The sequence below is a fragment of the Amborella trichopoda genome, chromosome 3 (assembly GCF_054954075.1).
Source record: "Amborella trichopoda isolate Santa Cruz 75 chromosome 3, AtrichopodaSantaCruz75HAP2 v2.0, whole genome shotgun sequence".
Lineage (NCBI taxonomy): Eukaryota > Viridiplantae > Streptophyta > Magnoliopsida > Amborellales > Amborellaceae > Amborella > Amborella trichopoda.
The window spans coordinates 50,192,501-50,212,618 of NC_142338.1; the positions used below are offsets into that span (position 1 = coordinate 50,192,501).

At 32.0% G+C, this 20,118-nt stretch overlaps 1 protein-coding gene across 20 annotated transcripts in view; it reads right to left on the reverse strand.

Annotated features, from left to right (window-relative positions):
• The window catches only part of LOC18429133 (tRNA/rRNA methyltransferase (SpoU) family protein), an 87,244-nt gene that overhangs the window by 62,457 nt on the left and 4,669 nt on the right, over window positions 1–20,118 (reverse strand). For 17 of the 20 annotated variants that reach the window (XR_016051468.1, XR_016051465.1, XR_016051470.1 and 14 more), the window contains 3 exons: window positions 17,235–17,764; window positions 16,828–17,038; window positions 16,369–16,713 (listed from right to left, as the gene is read on the reverse strand). Coding sequence is in view for 5 of the 20 variants with exons in the window: in XM_088861123.1 (XP_088717249.1) it covers window positions 16,369–16,713; window positions 16,828–17,038; window positions 17,235–17,764 (1,086 nt within the window). In the remaining 15 variants the exon portion in view is untranslated. Of the gene's footprint in view, window positions 1–16,368; window positions 16,714–16,827; window positions 17,039–17,234; window positions 17,765–20,118 lie in introns of those variants that run through there. The other 3 variants (XM_088861128.1, XM_088861126.1, XM_088861124.1) reach the window with 2 other exon arrangements.

Consider the following 20,118-nt stretch of genomic DNA (forward strand, 5'->3'; position numbering starts at 1 on the left):
TTTCAACGAAAAGGTGTGGTAAAACAGCAATAAATTTCTCTTTCCAGTGATCGGCACTGGAATCTTCTCTTAGTAATAGTCTAGAGAAAAAAAGCGTAGGACATCTTAAATTAGAAAGAAAATCTTCAGATCTAGCTTCTAATAAAGGTGTGCTACCTACAAAATGTAAGGTTATTGTATATATGAGTGTATTTACCGTTTAAATTAAAAAGCATATCTTTAGATCTAGCTTCTAATAAAGGTGTGCTACCTACAAAATATAAGGTTATTGTATATATGAGTGTATTTACCGCATCGCTTTCCCTATGTGGTATATCATGTTTTAATTCATTTTTAAAAACCCATTGTTGAGTTGAATTAAATATTTGGGTTTTTGTAGTCTCAGACATATGAAAATCCTTAAAAGTTAAGAATCTAAAAAAAATTTCATTTATAAAAGGTTAGTCCGAGAGTTCAGCTACATGATGCCTAGGCTAAAAGACCGTTGAGGCCAAGAGAAGCCGCTGAGGTCGAAAAACGCCATAAAAGGTTGTCTATAGCATTATCCGTAACCTATAAATGGAAAATTTTATTAGAAACCTAACCAATAAGACATTACCTTCAACAAGTAATACTCGAAGAGTAAACAACAAAGAAGAAATAGTTATCGAAAATATAGAAAAAAATATACAAAATTCCAATATACCTAAAGTACCTATTACAAATGCTTACAAAAAAGGAATCATTGAGTTAAAAAAAGGCTATGCGATTAAAACTGTTGAACAAAGTTTGTCTGTTACAAGTGAACAAGAATCTTTTCAATTACTATCTAATAAAATAACACAATCTCATAAAGATAAAAATTACAAGTACTTACATATAGGATTAATCCAAATAGTTGTTAAGCCTTTAATAGGATTAGGACTTAATAAATCTATATTATTTTGTTTACGAGATAATCGACATAATCAATTTACTGATTCACTATTGGGAATAGTAGAATCAAGTCTATGTAATGGCCCAATTTATTTTAACTGTTTTCCCAATTTTTCTGTATCCTTATCAGACCTAAATCAATTAAAAGTCCTCACTTTAAATTTAATAACCCAGGGTTTCGACATGAAGCCAGGATCTCAGAATATAGCATTAATATATCGAATATGCTATAAAGTAATGACTACCCTTAATCCAAATGTAGTACAGATAGTTACTAAAGGTGAGACAAACTTCTTTCAAACCAATACTGAAAAATCTAATACTGTCGTACCAAAAGCAGTCAATTGGTCTCAAATAGAATTACCTAAAAATTGGTCTATACAAAACGAGAATCAGCAATTCAAAACTCCTAAAAATAATACTCCTAATCAAATTATCGAATATCCAAACGGAGAAGTAGAAATACAATTTAGTACTAATCGAACTACTAGACTTAGAATCTCAAATGATAATGCAATTAAACCCACGGGAAGAAGAATTACTCCTTCAAGAAATTCTACTTCAACAATTAATGAGCCAATGATACAAGGGTTATCTAGAACTCAAAGTAATATACAAAGACCTGTATATAAACAAATCAAATCCCCCAAATCTGAACCATCTTCACCCGATCTTGATTTTAATATCATGACTTTGCAAAAAGAAGAAAAGGTAAACATCGAATATTTAAAGAATGATTATTTATCCGAGAAAAATACTACCCTTAGAAATTGGTATTTAAAAACCTTTTCAAAAGAATTAATAGATGCATGCCATAAAAAATGCAATAAATTTCTAAAAATAAATAGAGAAAATATAGGTTTTTTCGACTGCCTAGTGGCTACCCTAAAAGAAAAAGGTTATCAAATACCAAAATCAGAATTAAATCCTGAACTTAACACGCTAGAAAATCAGTATACAACTTACCATACTACTGAAAGAAATGAAATACAACATATTCATCCCCCAGAACAAACTCTTGTAATAAAAGGAATATTAGAAACAAAAATAGTAGAATCGGAAACCATGGCTCTACAAGAAGAATTAATAAATACTGATAAAGCTGATATTGAAATAACTAATATAGAACAAGCCTTTATAGAAGAAAGTCTAAATATTAATAGAATAGACTATGGGAAAAAATAGAGACCAGTGTCTCAAGCAAGAATGTATCATACTCGGCCCACGCCAGTAGATATACAATTCGAAGAAGATTTAATATCTCATACCATCTCCTACTCAGAACGAACTATAGTAAATTGGAATATTGATGGAATGTCAGACCATCAAATTTTAGATACAATGAGGCATATGACGATGTATGCCGAAGCATGTAAAGTCTCTGGTAGCCACGATCAAGATGTTGCTAAAGCAATTGTCTGTGGCTTTACATGATGGCTTCGTGGCTGGTGGGATTTTCATATGTCTGAGGCTACAAAAACCCAAATATTAAATGCAACTCGACAATGGGTTGTAAAAAATGAATTAAATCAAGATATACCACATAGCAAAAGCGATGCGGTAAATACACTCATACATTCAATAACCTTACATTTTGTAGGTAGCACAACTTTATTAGAAGCTAGATCTGAAGATTTGCTTTCTAATTTAAGATGTCATACGCTTTCATATTATAAATGGTATAAAGATGTTTTTTTCTTTAGACTATTACTACAAGAAGATTTCAGTGCCGATCATTGGAAAGAGAAATTTATTGCTGGTCTATCACACCTTTCCGCTGAAAAGGTTAAAAATAGGTTTAAAAATAAAAATGGCGAAATAATACCATATTCACAATATACTTTAGGAGAACTTTCTTCAGAAATATGTGCTGAAGGATTAGCTCTCTGCACAGACATGAAATTAAAAAGATAATTAGATAAACAACGAATGACTGGAAAGAAAGAACTAGGAGATTTCTGTGAACAATTTGGTTTCAGTACAATTCCTTTCTAGTAAAAAACATATGAAAAAAACATATAAACAATATCCAAAAGATAGAACTTCAAAAAAGTTTCAGAAAAATAAGAAAGTAAAACGAAATAAGTTTATACAAAAATTTGCTCCACAAGCAAAATTTAAGAGAAAACTCCCAGTATGCTATAAATGTGGCAAAGTTGGTCATTATAAAAGTAATTGCCGTGTTAAAAAGAAAATAGATACCCTGATGCTTGATGAAAATATACAAAATCAATTATATGATATAATTCAAGTAATTGATACTTCTGATAGCTCCTCTGACGGCACAGATACTAAAAAAGAAACATTAATAGGAAAACTTGAAGATGAAAACTTGATTTGGTACACTTCTGACTCAAGTAAAGATTCAGATCAAGATATAAAATTGCATGATTGTTTCTGTAATGTACTATCAAAAGAAGAAAATCTAATACATGATTTAATAGACAAAATTTCTTACTCTGATGAAAAAAGAGATGTTATAACCCAATATATCCAATTAGTTAAAGGGAAAAATAAACTTCCTCAATTAACAAAACCCCAAGAAGAATATAGTCTATCTGAAATATTAAGAAGAATAAATCAAAGAGAAACTATACAAAAGGAACCTATCGTTGCTGAATTAAAACAAGAAATAAATGAAGTAAAAACTGAAATTCAGCAATTAAAAAACTGAAATTCAGCAATTAAAGAACAGAATTAAAATATTAGAACTGGCCAAAGATTTTCCTGAAAATGAAACTGATGATGAACTACAATTTAAGGACCTAATAGAAAATAATAGAATAATATCATCCTCAGAACGTTCTGAATCCTCTGGACTCAAAATTGAAGAGCCAGAAAACCATTTGAATTTAATAAATAAAATAATCACTCAAAACTGGTATACGGTAATAAGGATAATCATTCGAAATGAATATAGTTTCCAATCACTTGCTCTAATAGACTCTGGAGCCGATCTAAATTGCATCAATGAAGGACTAGTTCCTACTAAATACTTTGACAAAACTACTAAAATTTTAAATGTTGCCAATGGTAGTAAACTCATAATAAATTATAAACTATCCGATGCAGTCGTCTGTAACAATGGAAATTGCTTAGATATGCCATTTATTATGATAAAAGGACTAAATCAAGCAGTAATCTTAGGAACATCATTCTTAAGTTCTCTCTATCCTTTAAAAATAGATAATACTGGCATAGAAGCCAATTTAGATGGTCATCCTGTTAAATTCGAGTTTATTGACAAACCAAAAGTTAAAGAAATAAATAATGTTAAACAAACTATTCATAACAAAGACAAAAATTTTATCATCTTAAAACAGAAATCAAATATAAAACATTAGAACAGCATCTTTTGCTTCCAGAAATCAAAAAGAAAATTGAAGAATTCAAAATAAAAATAGAACGAAAAATATGTAGTGAATTACCAAATGCTTTTTGGAATAGAAAGAAACACATGATAAGTCTACCCTATGAAGAGGGATTCTCCGAAAGCAAAATACCTACTAAAGCTAGGCCAATACAAATGAATACAAGATTACTAGAAATTTGTAAAAAAAGAAATAGATGAACTCCTTAAAAAGAAGTTAATTAGGCCAAGCTCTTCTCCCTGGAGCTGTGCTGCCTTCTATGTAGAAAATACAGCTGAAAAGGAAAGAGGAGTTCCAAGATTAGTTATAAATTATAAACCACTTAATAAAGTTTTAAAATGGATTAGATATCCAATACCCAATAAAAAGGATTTATTAGATAGATTAATTAACACTTGTATCTTTTCAAAATTTGACCTTAAATCAGAATACTGGCAAATACAAATAATTGAAAAGGACAGGTATAAAACAGCCTTTAATGTTCCATTTGGACAGTACGAGTGAAATGTTATGCCATTCGGATTAAAAAACGCTCCTTCAGAATTTCAGAAAATTATGAATGATGTATTCAACCCTTATATAAAATTTATGATTGTATATATAGATGATGTGTTAATTTTTTCAGAAGATATCGATCAGTATTTCAACATCTGAATACTTTTCTGGCTGCAATCAAACATGCAGGTTTAGTAGTCTCTGCCAAAAAGGTAAATTTATGTCAAACAAAGATTAGGTTTTTAGGTCACAATATCTTTCAAGGAACCATTGGCCCAATAGATCGAGCAATTGACTTTTCAAATAAATTTCTTGAAGTAATTCTTAATAAAACAAAGCTACAAAGATTTTTAGGATGTTTAAATTACATCTCCGATTTTATAAAGATCTAGCTCTTATCGCCAAACCTTTATATGAGAAACTTAAAAAGAATCCTCCAAAATGGACTGATCAATATACAAATGCTATTAAAATACTTAAAAGCAAGGCAAAAGAACTCCCTTGCTTAGTTCTTTCTGATCCAAATGCTTTTAAGATTATCGAATGTGATGCTTTTGAGCTTGGACTAGGCAGCACATTAAAACAAAAAATTAACGAGCAAGAACAATTAGTGCGGTATAGTTCTAAAGCATGGAATAGTACTCAACAGAACTATTCTACTGTAAAAAAAGAAATACTCGCTATTGTTCATTGTGTCACTAAATTCCAAAGTGATATTCTTAATACTCCTTTTTTAATTAGAACCGATTGCAAATTTGCACGCAATATTCTAGTGAAAGATGTTCAAAATCTTGTTTCCAAACAAATTTTTGCTCAATGGCAAGCCGTTTTACCCTCTTTCGATTTTACTATTGAACATCTTAAAGGTTCTACTAACCATCTTCCCGACTTTGTCACGCGTTAATTTTTGCAGGGGGGAGAGAGCTTTACCCGCAATTGAGAACAGCCAGCCGCCATTAGCTTTAATACTTTTCAATAAAAATATGACTCATACAAATAAAGTCAAAGCCCCTATGGATATTGTTCCATCGTCCCCCGGATCTCCATTAACCTATTATCCACCAGTTTCCCCAAATAGACCATTAGTAATATATCCTGATCATTCTACCCAAATAAATCAAAGCCAGACCCCAGTGTTTATACAAACTCCAATCCTAAATAAAAAATCTAGCACTGGAAAATCTCAATATGAAGAGAAAGCTTTCTTAACAGACTGTATCATTGAACCTGAAAACTTGGCTCTTGAACCTGAAAGAATAGCCAATCTCTACCTTTTAAATCATCTTAATCCTTCTTTTATAAAATCGGCGACATAATTTAAACACCCTAAAAATCTTTGTAGTTCTGTTTTATTAAGAATTACAACAAGAAATTTATTTGAAAAGTCAATTGCTCGGTCTATTGAGACAATGGTTCCTTGAAAGACATTGTGACAAAAAAACCTTATCTTTGTTTGACATAATTTTACCTTTTTGGCAAAGACTACTAAACCTGCATGTTTGACTGCAGTTAGAAAAGTATTCAGAGGTTTAAAATGCTGATCGATATCTTCTGAAAAAATTAACACATCATCTATATATAAAATCATAAATTTTATATACGAGTTAAATACATCATTCATAATTTTCTGAAATTCTGAAGGAGCGTTTTTTAATCCGAATGGCATAACATTCCACTCGTAGTGTCCAAATGGAACGTTAAAGGCTGTTTTATACCTGTCCTTTTCATTTATTTGTATTTGCTAGTATCCTGATTTAAGGTCAAATTTTGAAAAGATACAAGCGTAAATTAATCTATCTAATAAATCCTTTTTATTGCATATTGGATATCTAATCCATTTTAAAACTTTATTAAGAGGTTTATAATTTATAACTAATCATGGAACTCCTCTTTCTTTTTCAACTGCATTTTCTACATAGAAAGCAGCACAGCTCCAGGGAGAAGAGCTTGGCCTAGTTAACTTCTTTTTAAGGAGTTCATCTATTTTTTTTTCACAAATTTCTAATAATCTTGTATTCATTTGTATTGGCCTAACTTTAGTAGATATTTTGCTTTCAGAGAATCCCTCTTCATAGGGTAGACTTACCATGTGTTTCTTTCTATTCCAAAAAGCGTTTGGTAATTAACTACATATTTCTCGTTCTATTTTTATTTTGAATTTTTCAATTTTATTTTTGATTTCTGGAAGCAAAAAATGTTGTTCTATTGTTTTATACTTGATTTCTATTTTAAGATGATAAGGAAATTTTTCTTTGTTATGAATAGTTCGTTTAACATTATTTATTTCTTTAACTTTTGGTTTGTCAATAAACTCGAATTTATTATGACCATCTAAATTGGCCTCTATGCCAGTATTATCTATTTTTAAAGAATAGAGAGAACTTAAGAATGGTGTTCCTAAGATTACTGCTTGACTTAATCCTTTTACCATAATAAATGGCATATCTAAGCAATTTCCATTGTTACAGACGACTGCATCAGATAGTTTATAATTTATTATGAGTTTATTACCATCGGCAATATATAAAATTTGAGTGGTTTGTCAAAGTATTTAGTAGGAACTAGTCCTTCATTGATGCAATTTAGATCGGCTCCAGAGTCTATTAGAGCAAGTGATTGGAAACTATATTCATTTCGAATGATTATCCTTATTAACGTATACCATTTTTGAGAGATTACTTTATTTATTAAATTCAAATGGTTTTCTACCTCTTCAATTTTGAGTCCAGAGGATTCAAAACGTTCTGAGGATGATATTATTTTATTATTTTCTATTAGGTCATTAAATTGTAGTTCATCATCAGTTTCATTTTCAAGAATATCTGTGGCCATTTCTAATATTTTAATTTTGTTCTTTAATTGCTGAATTTCAATTCTTTAATTGCTGAATTTCAGTTTTTACTTCATTTATTTCTTGTTTTAATTCAGCAACGGTATGTTCCTTTTGTATAGTTTCTCTTTTATTTATTCTTCTTAATATTTCAGATAGACTATATTCTTCTTGGGGTTTTATTAATTGAAAAAATTTATTTTCCCCTTTAGCTAATTGGATATATTGGGTTATAGCATCTCTTTTTTCATCAGAGTTAGAAATTTTGTCTATTAAATCAAGTATTAGATTTTCTTCTTTTGATAGTACACTACAGAAACAATCAGGCATTTTTATATCTTGATCTGAATCTTTACTTGAATCAGATACGTACCAAATCAAGTTTTCATCTTCAAGTTTTCCTATTAGTGTTTCTGTTTCAGTATCTGTGACGTCAGAGGAGCTATTTTCTTTTTAACACGGCAATTACTTTTATAATGACCAACTTTGCCACATTTATAGCATACTGGGAGTTTTCTCTTAAATTTTGCTTGTGGAGCAAATTTTTATATAAACTTATTTCGTTTTACTTTCTTATTTTTCTGAAACTTTTTTGAAGTTCTATCTTTTGGATATTGTTTATATGTTTTTTTCATATGTTTTTTACTAGAAAGGAATTGTACTGAAACCAAATTGTTCACAGAAATCTCCTAGTTCTTTCTTTCCAGTCATTCGTTGTTTATCTAATTGTCTTTTTAATTTCATGTCTGTGCAGAGAGCTAATCCTTCAGCACATATTTCTGAAGAAAGTTCTCCTAAAGTATATTGTGAATATGGTATTATTCCGCCATTTTTATTTTTAAACCTATTTTTAACCTTTTCAGTGGAAAGGTGTGATAGACCAGCAATAAATTTCTCTTTCCAATGATCGGCACTGAAATCTTCTTGTAGTAATAGTCTAAAGAAAAAAACATCTTTATACCATTTATAATATGAAAGCGTAGGACATCTTAAATTAGAAAGCAAATCTTCAGATCTAGCTTCTAATAAAGGTGTGCTACCTACAAAATGTAAGGTTATTGAATGTATGAGTGTATTTACCGCATCGCTTTCGCTATGTGGTATATCTTGATTTAATTCATTTTTTACAACCCATTGTCGAGTTGCATTTAATATTTGGGTTTTTGTAGCCTCAGACATATGAAAATCCCACCAGCCACGAAGCCATCATGTAAAGCCACAGACAATTGCTTTAGCAACATCTTGATCGTGGCTACCAGAGACTTTACATGCTTCGGCATACATCGTCATATGCCTCATTGTATCTAAAATTTGATGGTCTGACATTCCATCAATATTCCAATTTACTATAGTTCGTTCTGAGTAGGAGATGGTATGAGATATTAAATCTTCTTCGAATTGTATATCTACTGGCGTGGGCCGAGTATGATACATTCTTGCTTGAGACACTGGTCTCTATTTTTTCCCATAGTCTATTCTATTAATATTTAGACTTTCTTCTATAAAGGCTTGTTCTATATTAGTTATTTCAATATCAGCTTTATCAGTATTTATTAATTCTTCTTGTAGAACCATGGTTTTCGATTCTACTATTTTTGTTTCTAATATTCCTTTTATTACAAGAGTTTGTTCTGGGGGATGAATATGTTGTATAGCATTTCCTTCAGTAGTATGGTAAGTTGTATACTGATTTTCTAGCGTGTTAAGTTCAGGATTTAATTCTGATTTTGGTATTTGATAACCTTTTTCTTTTAGGGTAGCCACTAGGCAGTCGAAAAAACCTATATTTTCTCTATTTATTTTTAGAAATTTATTGTATTTTTTATGGCATGCATCTATTAATTCTTTTGAAAAGTTTTTCAAATACCTATTTCTAAGGGTAGTATTTTTCTCGGACAAATAATCATTCTTTAAATATTCGATGTTTACCTTTTCTTCTTTTTGCAAAGTCATGACATTAAAATCAAGATCGGTTGAAGATGGTTCAGATTTGGGGGATTTGATTTGTTTATATACAGGTCTTTGTATATTACTTTGAGTTCTAGATAACCCTTGTATCATTGGCTCATTAATTGTTGAAGTAGAATTTCTTGAAGCGGGTTTAATTGCATTATCATCTGAGATTCTAAGTCTAGTATTTCGATTAGTACTAAATTGTATTTCTACTTCTCCGTTTGGATATTCGATAATTTGATTAGGAGTATTATTTTTAGGAGTTTTGAATTGCTGATTCTCGTTTTGTATAGACCAATTTTTAGGTAATTCTATTTCAGACCAATTGACTGCTTTTGGTATGACAGTATTAGATTTTTCAGTATTGGTTTGAAAGAAGACTGTCTCACCTTTAGTATCTATCTGTACTACATTTGGATTAAGGGTAGTCATTACTTTGGATATTGTTTATATGTTTTTTTCATATGTTTTTTACTAGAAAGGAATTGTACTGAAACCAAATTGTTCACAGAAATCTTCTAGTTCTTTCTTTCCAGTCATTCATTGTTTATCTAATTGTCTTTTTAATTTCATGTCTGTGCAGAGAGCTAATCCTTCAGCACATATTTCTGAAGAAAGTTCTCCTAAAGTATATTGTGAATATGGTATTATTCCGCCATTTTTATTTTTAAACCTATTTTTAACCTTTTCAGTGGAAAGGTGTGATAGACCAGCAATAAATTTCTCTTTCCAATGATCGGCACTGAAATCTTCTTGTAGTAATAGTCTAAAGAAAAAAACATCTTTATACCATTTATAATATGAAAGCATATGACATCTTAAATTAGAAAGCAAATCTTCAGATCTAGCTTCTAATAAAGGTGTGCTACCTACAAAATGTAAGGTTATTGAATGTATGAGTGTATTTACCGCATCGCTTTCGCTATGTGGTATATCTTGATTTAATTCATTTTTTACAACCCATTGTCGAGTTGCATTTAATATTTGGGTTTTTGTAGCCTCAGACATATGAAAATCCCACCAGCCACGAAGCCATCATGTAAAGCCACAGACAATTGCTTTAGCAACATCTTGATCGTGGCTACCAGAGACTTTACATGCTTCGGCATACATCGTCATATGCCTCATTGTATCTAAAATTTGATGATCTGACATTCCATCAATATTCCAATTTACTATAGTTCGTTCTGAGTAGGAGATGGTATGAGATATTAAATCTTCTTCGAATTGTGTATCTACTGGCGTGGGCCGAGTATGATACATTCTTGCTAGAGACACTGGTCTCTATTTTTTCCCATAGTCTATTCTATTAATATTTAGACTTTCTTCTATAAAGGCTTGTTCTATATTAGTTATTTCAATATCAGCTTTATCAGTATTTATTAATTCTTCTTGTAGAACCATGGTTTCCGATTCTACTATTTTTGTTTCTAATATTCCTTTTATTACAAGAGTTTGTTCTGGGGGATGAATATGTTGTATAGCATTTCCTTCAGTAGTATGGTAAGTTGTATACTGATTTTCTAGCGTGTTAAGTTCAGGATTTAATTCTGATTTTGGTATTTGATAACCTTTTTCTTTTAGGGTAGCCACTAGGCAGTCGAAAAAACCTATATTTTCTCTATTTATTTTTAGAAATTTATTGTATTTTTTATGGCATGCATCTATTAATTCTTTTGAAAAGTTTTTCAAATACCTATTTCTAAGGGTAGTATTTTTCTCGGATAAATAATCATTCTTTAAATATTCGATGTTTACCTTTTCTTCTTTTTGCAAAGTCATGATATTAAAATCAAGATCGGTTGAAGATGGTTCAGATTTGGGGGATTTGATTTGTTTATATACAGGTCTTTGTATATTACTTTGAGTTCTAGATAACCCTTGTATCATTGGCTCATTAATTGTTGAAGTAGAATTTCTTGAAGCGGGTTTAATTGCATTATCATCTGAGATTCTAAGTCTAGTATTTCGATTAGTACTAAATTGTATTTCTACTTCTCCGTTTGGATATTCGATAATTTGATTAGGAGTATTATTTTTAGGAGTTTTGAATTGCTGATTCTCGTTTTGTATAGACCAATTTTTAGGTAATTCTATTTGAGACCAATTGACTGCTTTTGGTATGACAGTATTAGATTTTTCAGTATTGGTTTGAAAGAAGATTGTCTCACCTTTAGTATCTATCTGTACTACATTTGGATTAAGGGTAGTCATTACTTTGGATATTGTTTATATGTTTTTTTCATATGTTTTTTACTAGAAAGGAATTGTACTGAAACCAAATTGTTCACAGAAATCTCCTAGTTCTTTCTTTCCAGTCATTCGTTGTTTATCTAATTGTCTTTTTAATTTCATGTCTGTGCAGAGAGCTAATCCTTCAGCACATATTTCTGAAGAAAGTTCTCATAAAGTATATTGTGAATATGGTATTATTCCGCCATTTTTATTTTTAAACCTATTTTTAACCTTTTCAGTGGAAAGGTGTGATAGACCAGCAATAAATTTCTCTTTCCAATGATCGGCACTGAAATCTTCTTGTAGTAATAGTCTAAAGAAAAAAACATCTTTATACCATTTATAATATGAAAGCGTAGGACATCTTAAATTAGAAAGCAAATCTTCAGATCTAGCTTCTAATAAAGGTGTGCTACCTACAAAATGTAAGGTTATTGAATGTATGAGTGTATTTACCGCATCGCTTTCGCTATGTGGTATATCTTGATTTAATTCATTTTTTACAACCCATTGTCGAGTTGCATTTAATATTTGGGTTTTTGTAGCCTTAGACATATGAAAATCCCACCAGCCACGAAGCCATCATGTAAAGCCACAGACAATTGCTTTAGCAACATCTTGATCGTGGCTACCAGAGACTTTACATGCTTCGGCATACATCGTCATATGCCTCATTGTATCTAAAATTTGATGGTCTGACATTCCATCAATATTCCAATTTACTATAGTTCGTTCTGGGTAGGAGATGGTATGAGATATTAAATCTTCTTCGAATTGTATATCTACTGGCGTGGGCCGAGTATGATACATTCTTGCTTGAGACACTAGTCTCTATTTTTTCCCATAGTCTATTCTATTAATATTTAGATTTTCTTCTATAAAGGCTTGTTCTATATTAGTTATTTCAACATCAGCTTTATCAGTATTTATTAATTCTTCTTGTAGAACCATGGTTTCCGATTCTACTATTTTTGTTTCTAATATTCCTTTTATTACAAGAGTTTGTTCTGGGGGATGAATATGTTGTATTTCATTTCCTTCAGTAGTATGGTAAGTTGTATACTGATTTTCTAGCGTGTTAAGTTCAGGATTTAATTCTGATTTTGGTATTTGATAACCTTTTTCTTTTAGGGTAGCCACTAGGCAGTCGAAAAAACCTATATTTTCTCTATTTATTTTTAGAAATTTATTGTATTTTTTATGGCATGCATCTATTAATTCTTTTGAAAAGTTTTTCAAATACCTATTTCTAAGGGTAGTATTTTTCTCGGACAAATAATCATTCTTTAAATATTCGATGTTTATCTTTTCTTCTTTTTGCAAAGTCATGATATTAAAATCAAGATCGGGTGAAGATGGTTCAGATTTGGGGGATTTGATTTGTTTATATACAGGTCTTTGTATATTACTTTGAGTTCTAGATAACCCTTGTATCATTGGCTCATTAATTGTTGAAGTAGAATTTCTTGAAGCGGGTTTAATTGCATTATCATCTGAGATTCTAAGTCTAGTATTTCGATTAGTACTAAATTGTATTTCTACTTCTCCGTTTAGATATTCGATAATTTGATTAGGAGTATTATTTTTAGGAGTTTTGAATTGCTGATTCTCGTTTTGTATAGACCAATTTTTAGGTAATTCTATTTGAGACCAATTGACTGCTTTTGGTATGACAGTATTAGATTTTTCAGTATTGGTTTGAAAGAAGATTGTCTCACCTTTAGTATCTATCTGTACTACATTTGGATTAAGGGTAGTAATTACTTTGTAGCATATTCGATATATTAATGCTATATTCTGAGATCCTGGCTTCATGTCGAAACCCTGGGTTTTTAAATTTAAAGTGAGGACTTTTAATAGATTTAGGTCTGATAAGGATACAGAAAAATTGTGAAAACAGTTAAAATAAATTGGGCCATTACATAGACTTGATTCTACTATTCCCAATAGTGAATCAGTAAATTGATTATGTCGATTATCTCGTAAACATAATAATATAGAATTATTAAGTCCTAATCTTGTTAAAGGCTTAACAGCTATTTGGATTAATCCTATATGTAAGTACTTATAATTTTTATCTTTATAAGATTGTATTATTTTATTAGATAGTAATTGAAAAGATTCTTGTTCACTTGTAACAGACAAACTTTGTTCAACAGTTTTAATCGCAGAGCCTGTATTTAACTCAATGATTCCTTTTTTGTAAACATTAGTAATAGGTACTTTAGGTATATTCGAATTTTGGATATCTTTTTCTATATTTTCAATAACTATTTCTTCTTTGTTTTTTACCCTTAGAGTATTACTTGTTGAAGGTAACGTCTTATTGGCTACGTTTCTAATAAAATTTTTCATTTATAGGTTATGGATAATGCTATAGACAACCTCTTATGGTGTTTTTTGTCCTCAGCGGCTTCTCTTGGCCTAAACGGTTTTTAAGCCTGAGCGTCAAGTAGTTGAACTCTCGGACTAACCTTTAATAAATGAAAATTTTTTTAGATTCCTAACTTTTACGGATTACTCTTAGCAAGCAAGACTCTATTGATAAATTCCAATTTAGAAATAGTTCACTTATATATATATATATATATATGTAAAAACCAATCACGTATGTATATATATATATATATATAAGAAAAAATTTATTCCTTTCAAAAAAAAAACGCAAAAATGTGAATTTTCAATTTTAAAATTTTTATTTTTTTTCATATTCATGATCACCTTGACCTAGTTCATCAATTCCTAAAAACATAGATCATAAATTCATATTTAAAATGAACTTTAAAAGGGGCACGCATGTGTATATATGAGTCCTATTACTAATTTTTAGTAATTTTTTTATACAAAATATCTTACTAATTTAAAAAAAAATCACACGAATTGACCTTTTATACCTTTAAAAAAGAAAAAACCCAAAAAAGTACATTTTAGATGTTATAAATTTTAATTCTTTTTCATATTCATGATCACCTTGGCCTAGATCATGAATTCCTAAAAGTATGGATCAAAAATTCAACTTTAAAATGAACTTTAAAAGATATATATATATATATATATATATATATATATATATATATATATATATATATATATATATATATATATATATATATATATATATATATATAATTTTCACACTAATTGACCTTTTATACCTTAAAAGGAAAAACCCAAAAATGTACATTTTAGATTTTAGAAATTTTATTTTTTTTATATTCATGATCACCTTGGCGTAGATAATGAATTCCTACAAATATGGATCAAAATTTCGATCCATCTTTAAAATGAACTTTAAAAGGGGATGTATGTGTGCATATGAGTCCTATTACTAATTTTTAGCAATTTCTCATAAAAAACCAACTTACTATTTTTAAAAATATTAACACTAATTGACCTTTTATACCTACAAAAAAAAAAACCCAAAAATGTACATTTTAGATTTTAAATTTTTTTTTTTTTTATATTCATGACCACATTCGCCTAGATCATGAATTCCAAAAAGTATGGATAAAAAATTCATCTTTAGAGTAAACTTTAAAAGGGGCACGCATGTGTGCATATGATTCCTATTACTAAGTTTTAGCAATTGTTTGTACAAAATATCTTACTAATTTTAATATTTTTTTTATTCACTAAAAGTGCCTTGATAAATCCATTGTTGAACCACTTCTAAAAAAATACATTAATTTGAGAAATCCATTTTACATGTCTTTCAAAGGTGCCTTGTTTAGCTTCAAAATGTTCAGATTTGAGCAAGAAAACTGAAAATCGATTTGGGATTTTTGCAGGGTATTTGAAGAGCTTCAACAGCAATCAAATATCAGAAAAAATAACTAAGAAATGAGAGAGATATCTAGGTTTTGCTGGATTTTACAGGTTTGTCAAAGGTGCCTCTGTTAGGCATCAAAATGGCCTCTGATTAGCCATCAAAATGTTGGGATTTGAGCAAGAAAATTGAATACAGATGTGGGGTTCTTGTAGGGGATTCGAAGAGCTTCAACAAGAATAAAAAATAAAAAAAATAACTGAGAAATGAGAGAGAAACCTAGGATTTGGCGGATCTTACAGGTTCTCCAGAGGTCCCTCTATTAAGCCATCACAATCTCAGATTTGACCAAGGAAACTAAAGACAAAATATGGTTTTTGTAGGGGATTCATTGAGCTCCAACAAGGCTCAAAAATCTGAAAAAATAACTGAGAGATGAGAGAGACATCAAGGTTTTGGCAGAAATTCTTTTCTGCTTGCAAGAACCCTAAAACATTTGGTTTATGAGCTCCCTTGTACTCAGGACAAGGTACTCGGGACAACTCAGCCTCGCCCTCCAAGTCCAAAAACACTGGATATTCATCAACCATATTTGTACTCTATAATTGAACCAATCAGTTCCTCAGAGGAAAATTTGAAAAAACCACAGGATAGAAGACCGACCAAACTATATCAGCAAGACAAGCATTCTTTCCAACAACCAGAGTGTCGGTGTATAAGAGAGGATAGAAACAGATACCCCACGAAGTTCAAGCATTTCTAAGAACTGAATAATCGTGCACTAGCAGGTAGTTAGAACTGACCTGATGAGTCCATGCTGCCTCGACTAGGTGCGTGCCATATTCTTCAAGCATTTCATAAAGAAGGATAAAAGCATCCCATCTTTGCCTGCCACTCAAACAATGATTGTCAGAAGTGCTCATCCTCCCCACACCCAAAGATTTTGCTTCCTCTTCAGCCCATTTGCCCCTCTTAGTCATACTACAGGGAGTAGCTTTTTCAACAGGCATTTTATGCTCAATCTTAGAACCCACATACATCTCTGAACCAGAAAAGTTGCCATCTCTTTCAGAAGGACCAGAGAAATTGTCCAATGACAATTTCAAAATATGCAATGCCCGCTTTCTCATTAAAGCATCTTTATCGACCTGATAGCCAGCATAGCCAAAAAATGGCCATAAAGGCGTTACAAGGCAAAACTTTCAGTAAATGTTGATTATTCAACTAATAGAAGAAAGTTGAGAATAAAACACATCATATACCAGGCCTCTCCGTAATTCTTCCCAAAACTCCTTCTCCAAACGCACATCAAACTCCTCAGCATCATTCCCAATTAAGAGGTTGTCACATCCTTTAATAGGAAAAAAAGAGCGAAGACAAAGAGACAAGAGAAGGTATGCATCTTGTCGTTCTTGTGGTCCAAGAAGAAACAGACACCTGCAGCAGTTCCAAACAGCCCTAGAAAAGCACGCCCTGCACAGCTAAACCGTAATCAGTTTGTCAAGGTACAATATGAGTGTAAAAGTACACATGCATTTGACATCAAAATCAGATCATACAAAAACAATAAATTTATAACAATTAAACACATCTTCAAACCATTTCCAGTTGTATGGAAATTTTAAAAGTAAATCAGCAAAGATATATAACATCAGCAAGGTTGAAGTACCTAGAAAGGACAAATGCCTTCACAAGCAAAGAACCTCCAAAACATGGAAGCACATCATATGTCTCAAAAATGGATGGAAGGAGGACTCGAATTGCACAGGAACGAAGCAAATCATCCGAACGCTGTGAAAGCATGCAGACTACAAGATCAGAGAGATCCTCAACCACCTGTTTTGCAAATTTCATGGGGACAGCATCCATGGGGTGCTGATCTTTTGGTTTTTCAGATGTCTGATCTTCTCGACTAACTTTGATGGCAGAAAGCAACAATGAAGATAGTACATGGCAAGCAATGGACAATGGACAAGATCCATACTCAAGTAGGGCATCTCCCTGGTGAAAGCCCTGAGAACTTAGCATGTCATCTTGTCCTTCCAGTGATGAGAATCTACCTTGTTGCAATTCCCGTTCCTCATTTTGAAGCTTACCGATAGAGAGAACCAATGAATTTAAACAAAATGGTACAATAGTCACTTCCACATTCTGCCAAGCATTGGTTTCTACCACGACTTCACATAATATTTCTGAAATCTGAAAGAAGTCCTCATTTTAGCAAGATATTAAAGGACTTACAAAGCAACAAAGGGGCAAAGATATTAAAGCAAGGAAATCAATGGAGGCATTTTTATATCTAAAGAGAATCTTTACAACAATAAATAACACAACCTGAAAAATAAGCGTACACCTTTTAGAAAATAACTACCCAAATATATGCCAACTTATCAGCAAACTAATTTGCCCTCAGAAACTCCTGATTTTAATATCTTTCTAAGCATTTGGCTATGATCAATTGAAGTATTTGTTCCGTATTACTGCTTTTCCAACAATTCAAGGAGATGTTCTTTGCATCTCCAAATAACCTTGTTAAGACACCCCAAAACACCCTGAGTAAACCTGCATTAAAGTATGAATTAAGAGATAATCTCTTCCAACCCATGTGATAGGACATATCGCAAAGTTGCAAATCAATGTTTGAAGATACTCAAGGTCATTTCCCCAGCCAAGCACTAAAAGAACGAGATCCCCTCAGCAGAACATTATGTAACATGCTCTAGCAAGGAGAAGCCACTAAATTGGACAAAGAGAAACACAACAAGGAAACCCCCATCATTTTCATTGTCAAATAATTATTGCCCTTAACGGAGAAACTTATAAACATCCTTAGGAATGAGAGCCACCACTCCAGCTGGAAGCCTCTTTTGGGGTTTGTGGCCTTTAAAGTTAACGGCCTCGTAGGGAACAGGTCGGAGCATCGATGGTTGGGGGCCAAGTGCCCCAACATAACGCCCTAGGCTCCATTCCCACTGTTAGCGCTTGATGACTACGTCCTAGGCTCAATTCCTACCAAGGGTAGGGGCCCTCACCCCACTGAGCCACCCAAAAAAAAAAAAACACTTTAAAAATAAAATGGAAAAAAAAAAAAGTTAAGCGCCTTGTAACATGATTTTCAGTTTTCAGCTCTCATATGTTCCTATGTGCATGAGTACTCATGTTTTTACACTCCCAGGAGTGTGGTCCTCCATGGATGAAACAGGCCATGTGAGTGAGCTATGTGTGTGCAGTTTCAGCTTAAGTGCCATGCTCTATGGATGATATGGGTCATAAGCGCATGCACTCTCACCTTAGTCTGCAGCTTGAACTTGGCTAGATTGAATGGAAATCCTGCATCCTGAGTTGTGGCCTTTGTGCACAGATGCGTCACTGTTATGGGCAGCCGGTGTCATGTCAAGGTTGGCTGCAGCCCAGCGGTTTATTGTTTTAGCCAAGAGATGAAACAAAGCTTCTATGTTGAGAATGGTTGTCTGCAAAGACAAGACCTTAAAGCCTCACACATCATCTTCCCATCATGGACATTGATATCTGTAGACCTGTGCGGTCCATGAGGCCTATGTGTTTCCCACTATATCTAACAGTTATGTGTGATTCATGAGCACGGATTTTAGTGATTAGAAATGTGGATATGCTTGTGTCTTTTCTGTGTGAATTGACTAGGTCTTTTTGACTACCCATATCCTTGGTGGAGGAGCACCTGGAACGTGTGGTTGGACCATGGTTCCTCCATGCCTTGGTCAGCTTTAATAGGCCAATCTTGAGCCAATTTGTATGAGAGGCATGTGGTTCACGGCTATGTTGGGTTGGCTTGAGGTTTAGAGTTACTGTAGGGTAACCATGGAGTGCCTAGTTAGACTTTCATCTCATTGCTAGCATACTCTCTCAATAGTATTTTCATATGGCTTTTCAAGGGTTTTTGAGAAAAATAACATAGGTTTTATTTTCTCAAATTATTCATCGTGATTTTGTGCAATCAAATTAATTTTTAGAATAAGGGAATTTCTGAAACAAAATTTTGGTTCTAAAATAGGGGTAATATTAGAAAATTAAATAAATATTTCAATAGAGGTTAGTTTATGGAATTTATGTGAGCAACTTGTAGGCCATGTATTATGGGTCTTTAAGTGGGCACGTGAATTTTAAATCAAGGCCAAATGGACGCCACCGATGATTGGGGCCACGTGGCACTCAAAGGCCTCATGGGAGGTATGTGAATAGTTCTTCCCTGGGTAGCGTGTGCCCCCAATTTACTTTTAATTTATGTCTAATGTTAATATTACCTAAGTGACTCAAGATTTAGTTAGTTAGAGATTTCACAGTCGAAGTTGGTTAAAATTAGATCCTAGAAAGATTTCTAATAAGGAATCCTACTCAAATTACGAAATCCAATGGAAGGTTTTAGTAGAATCCAACTTGGATTGGAAGAGTGATGGGATAAAATCTACATACGGACAATGGTGTATATGCACCACTGATCCATGATAGTTGGTCAAGGATGGATGGCTTGGATATAGCCACTCTCACCCCATAAATCTTTCATTAGAACAAGAAAG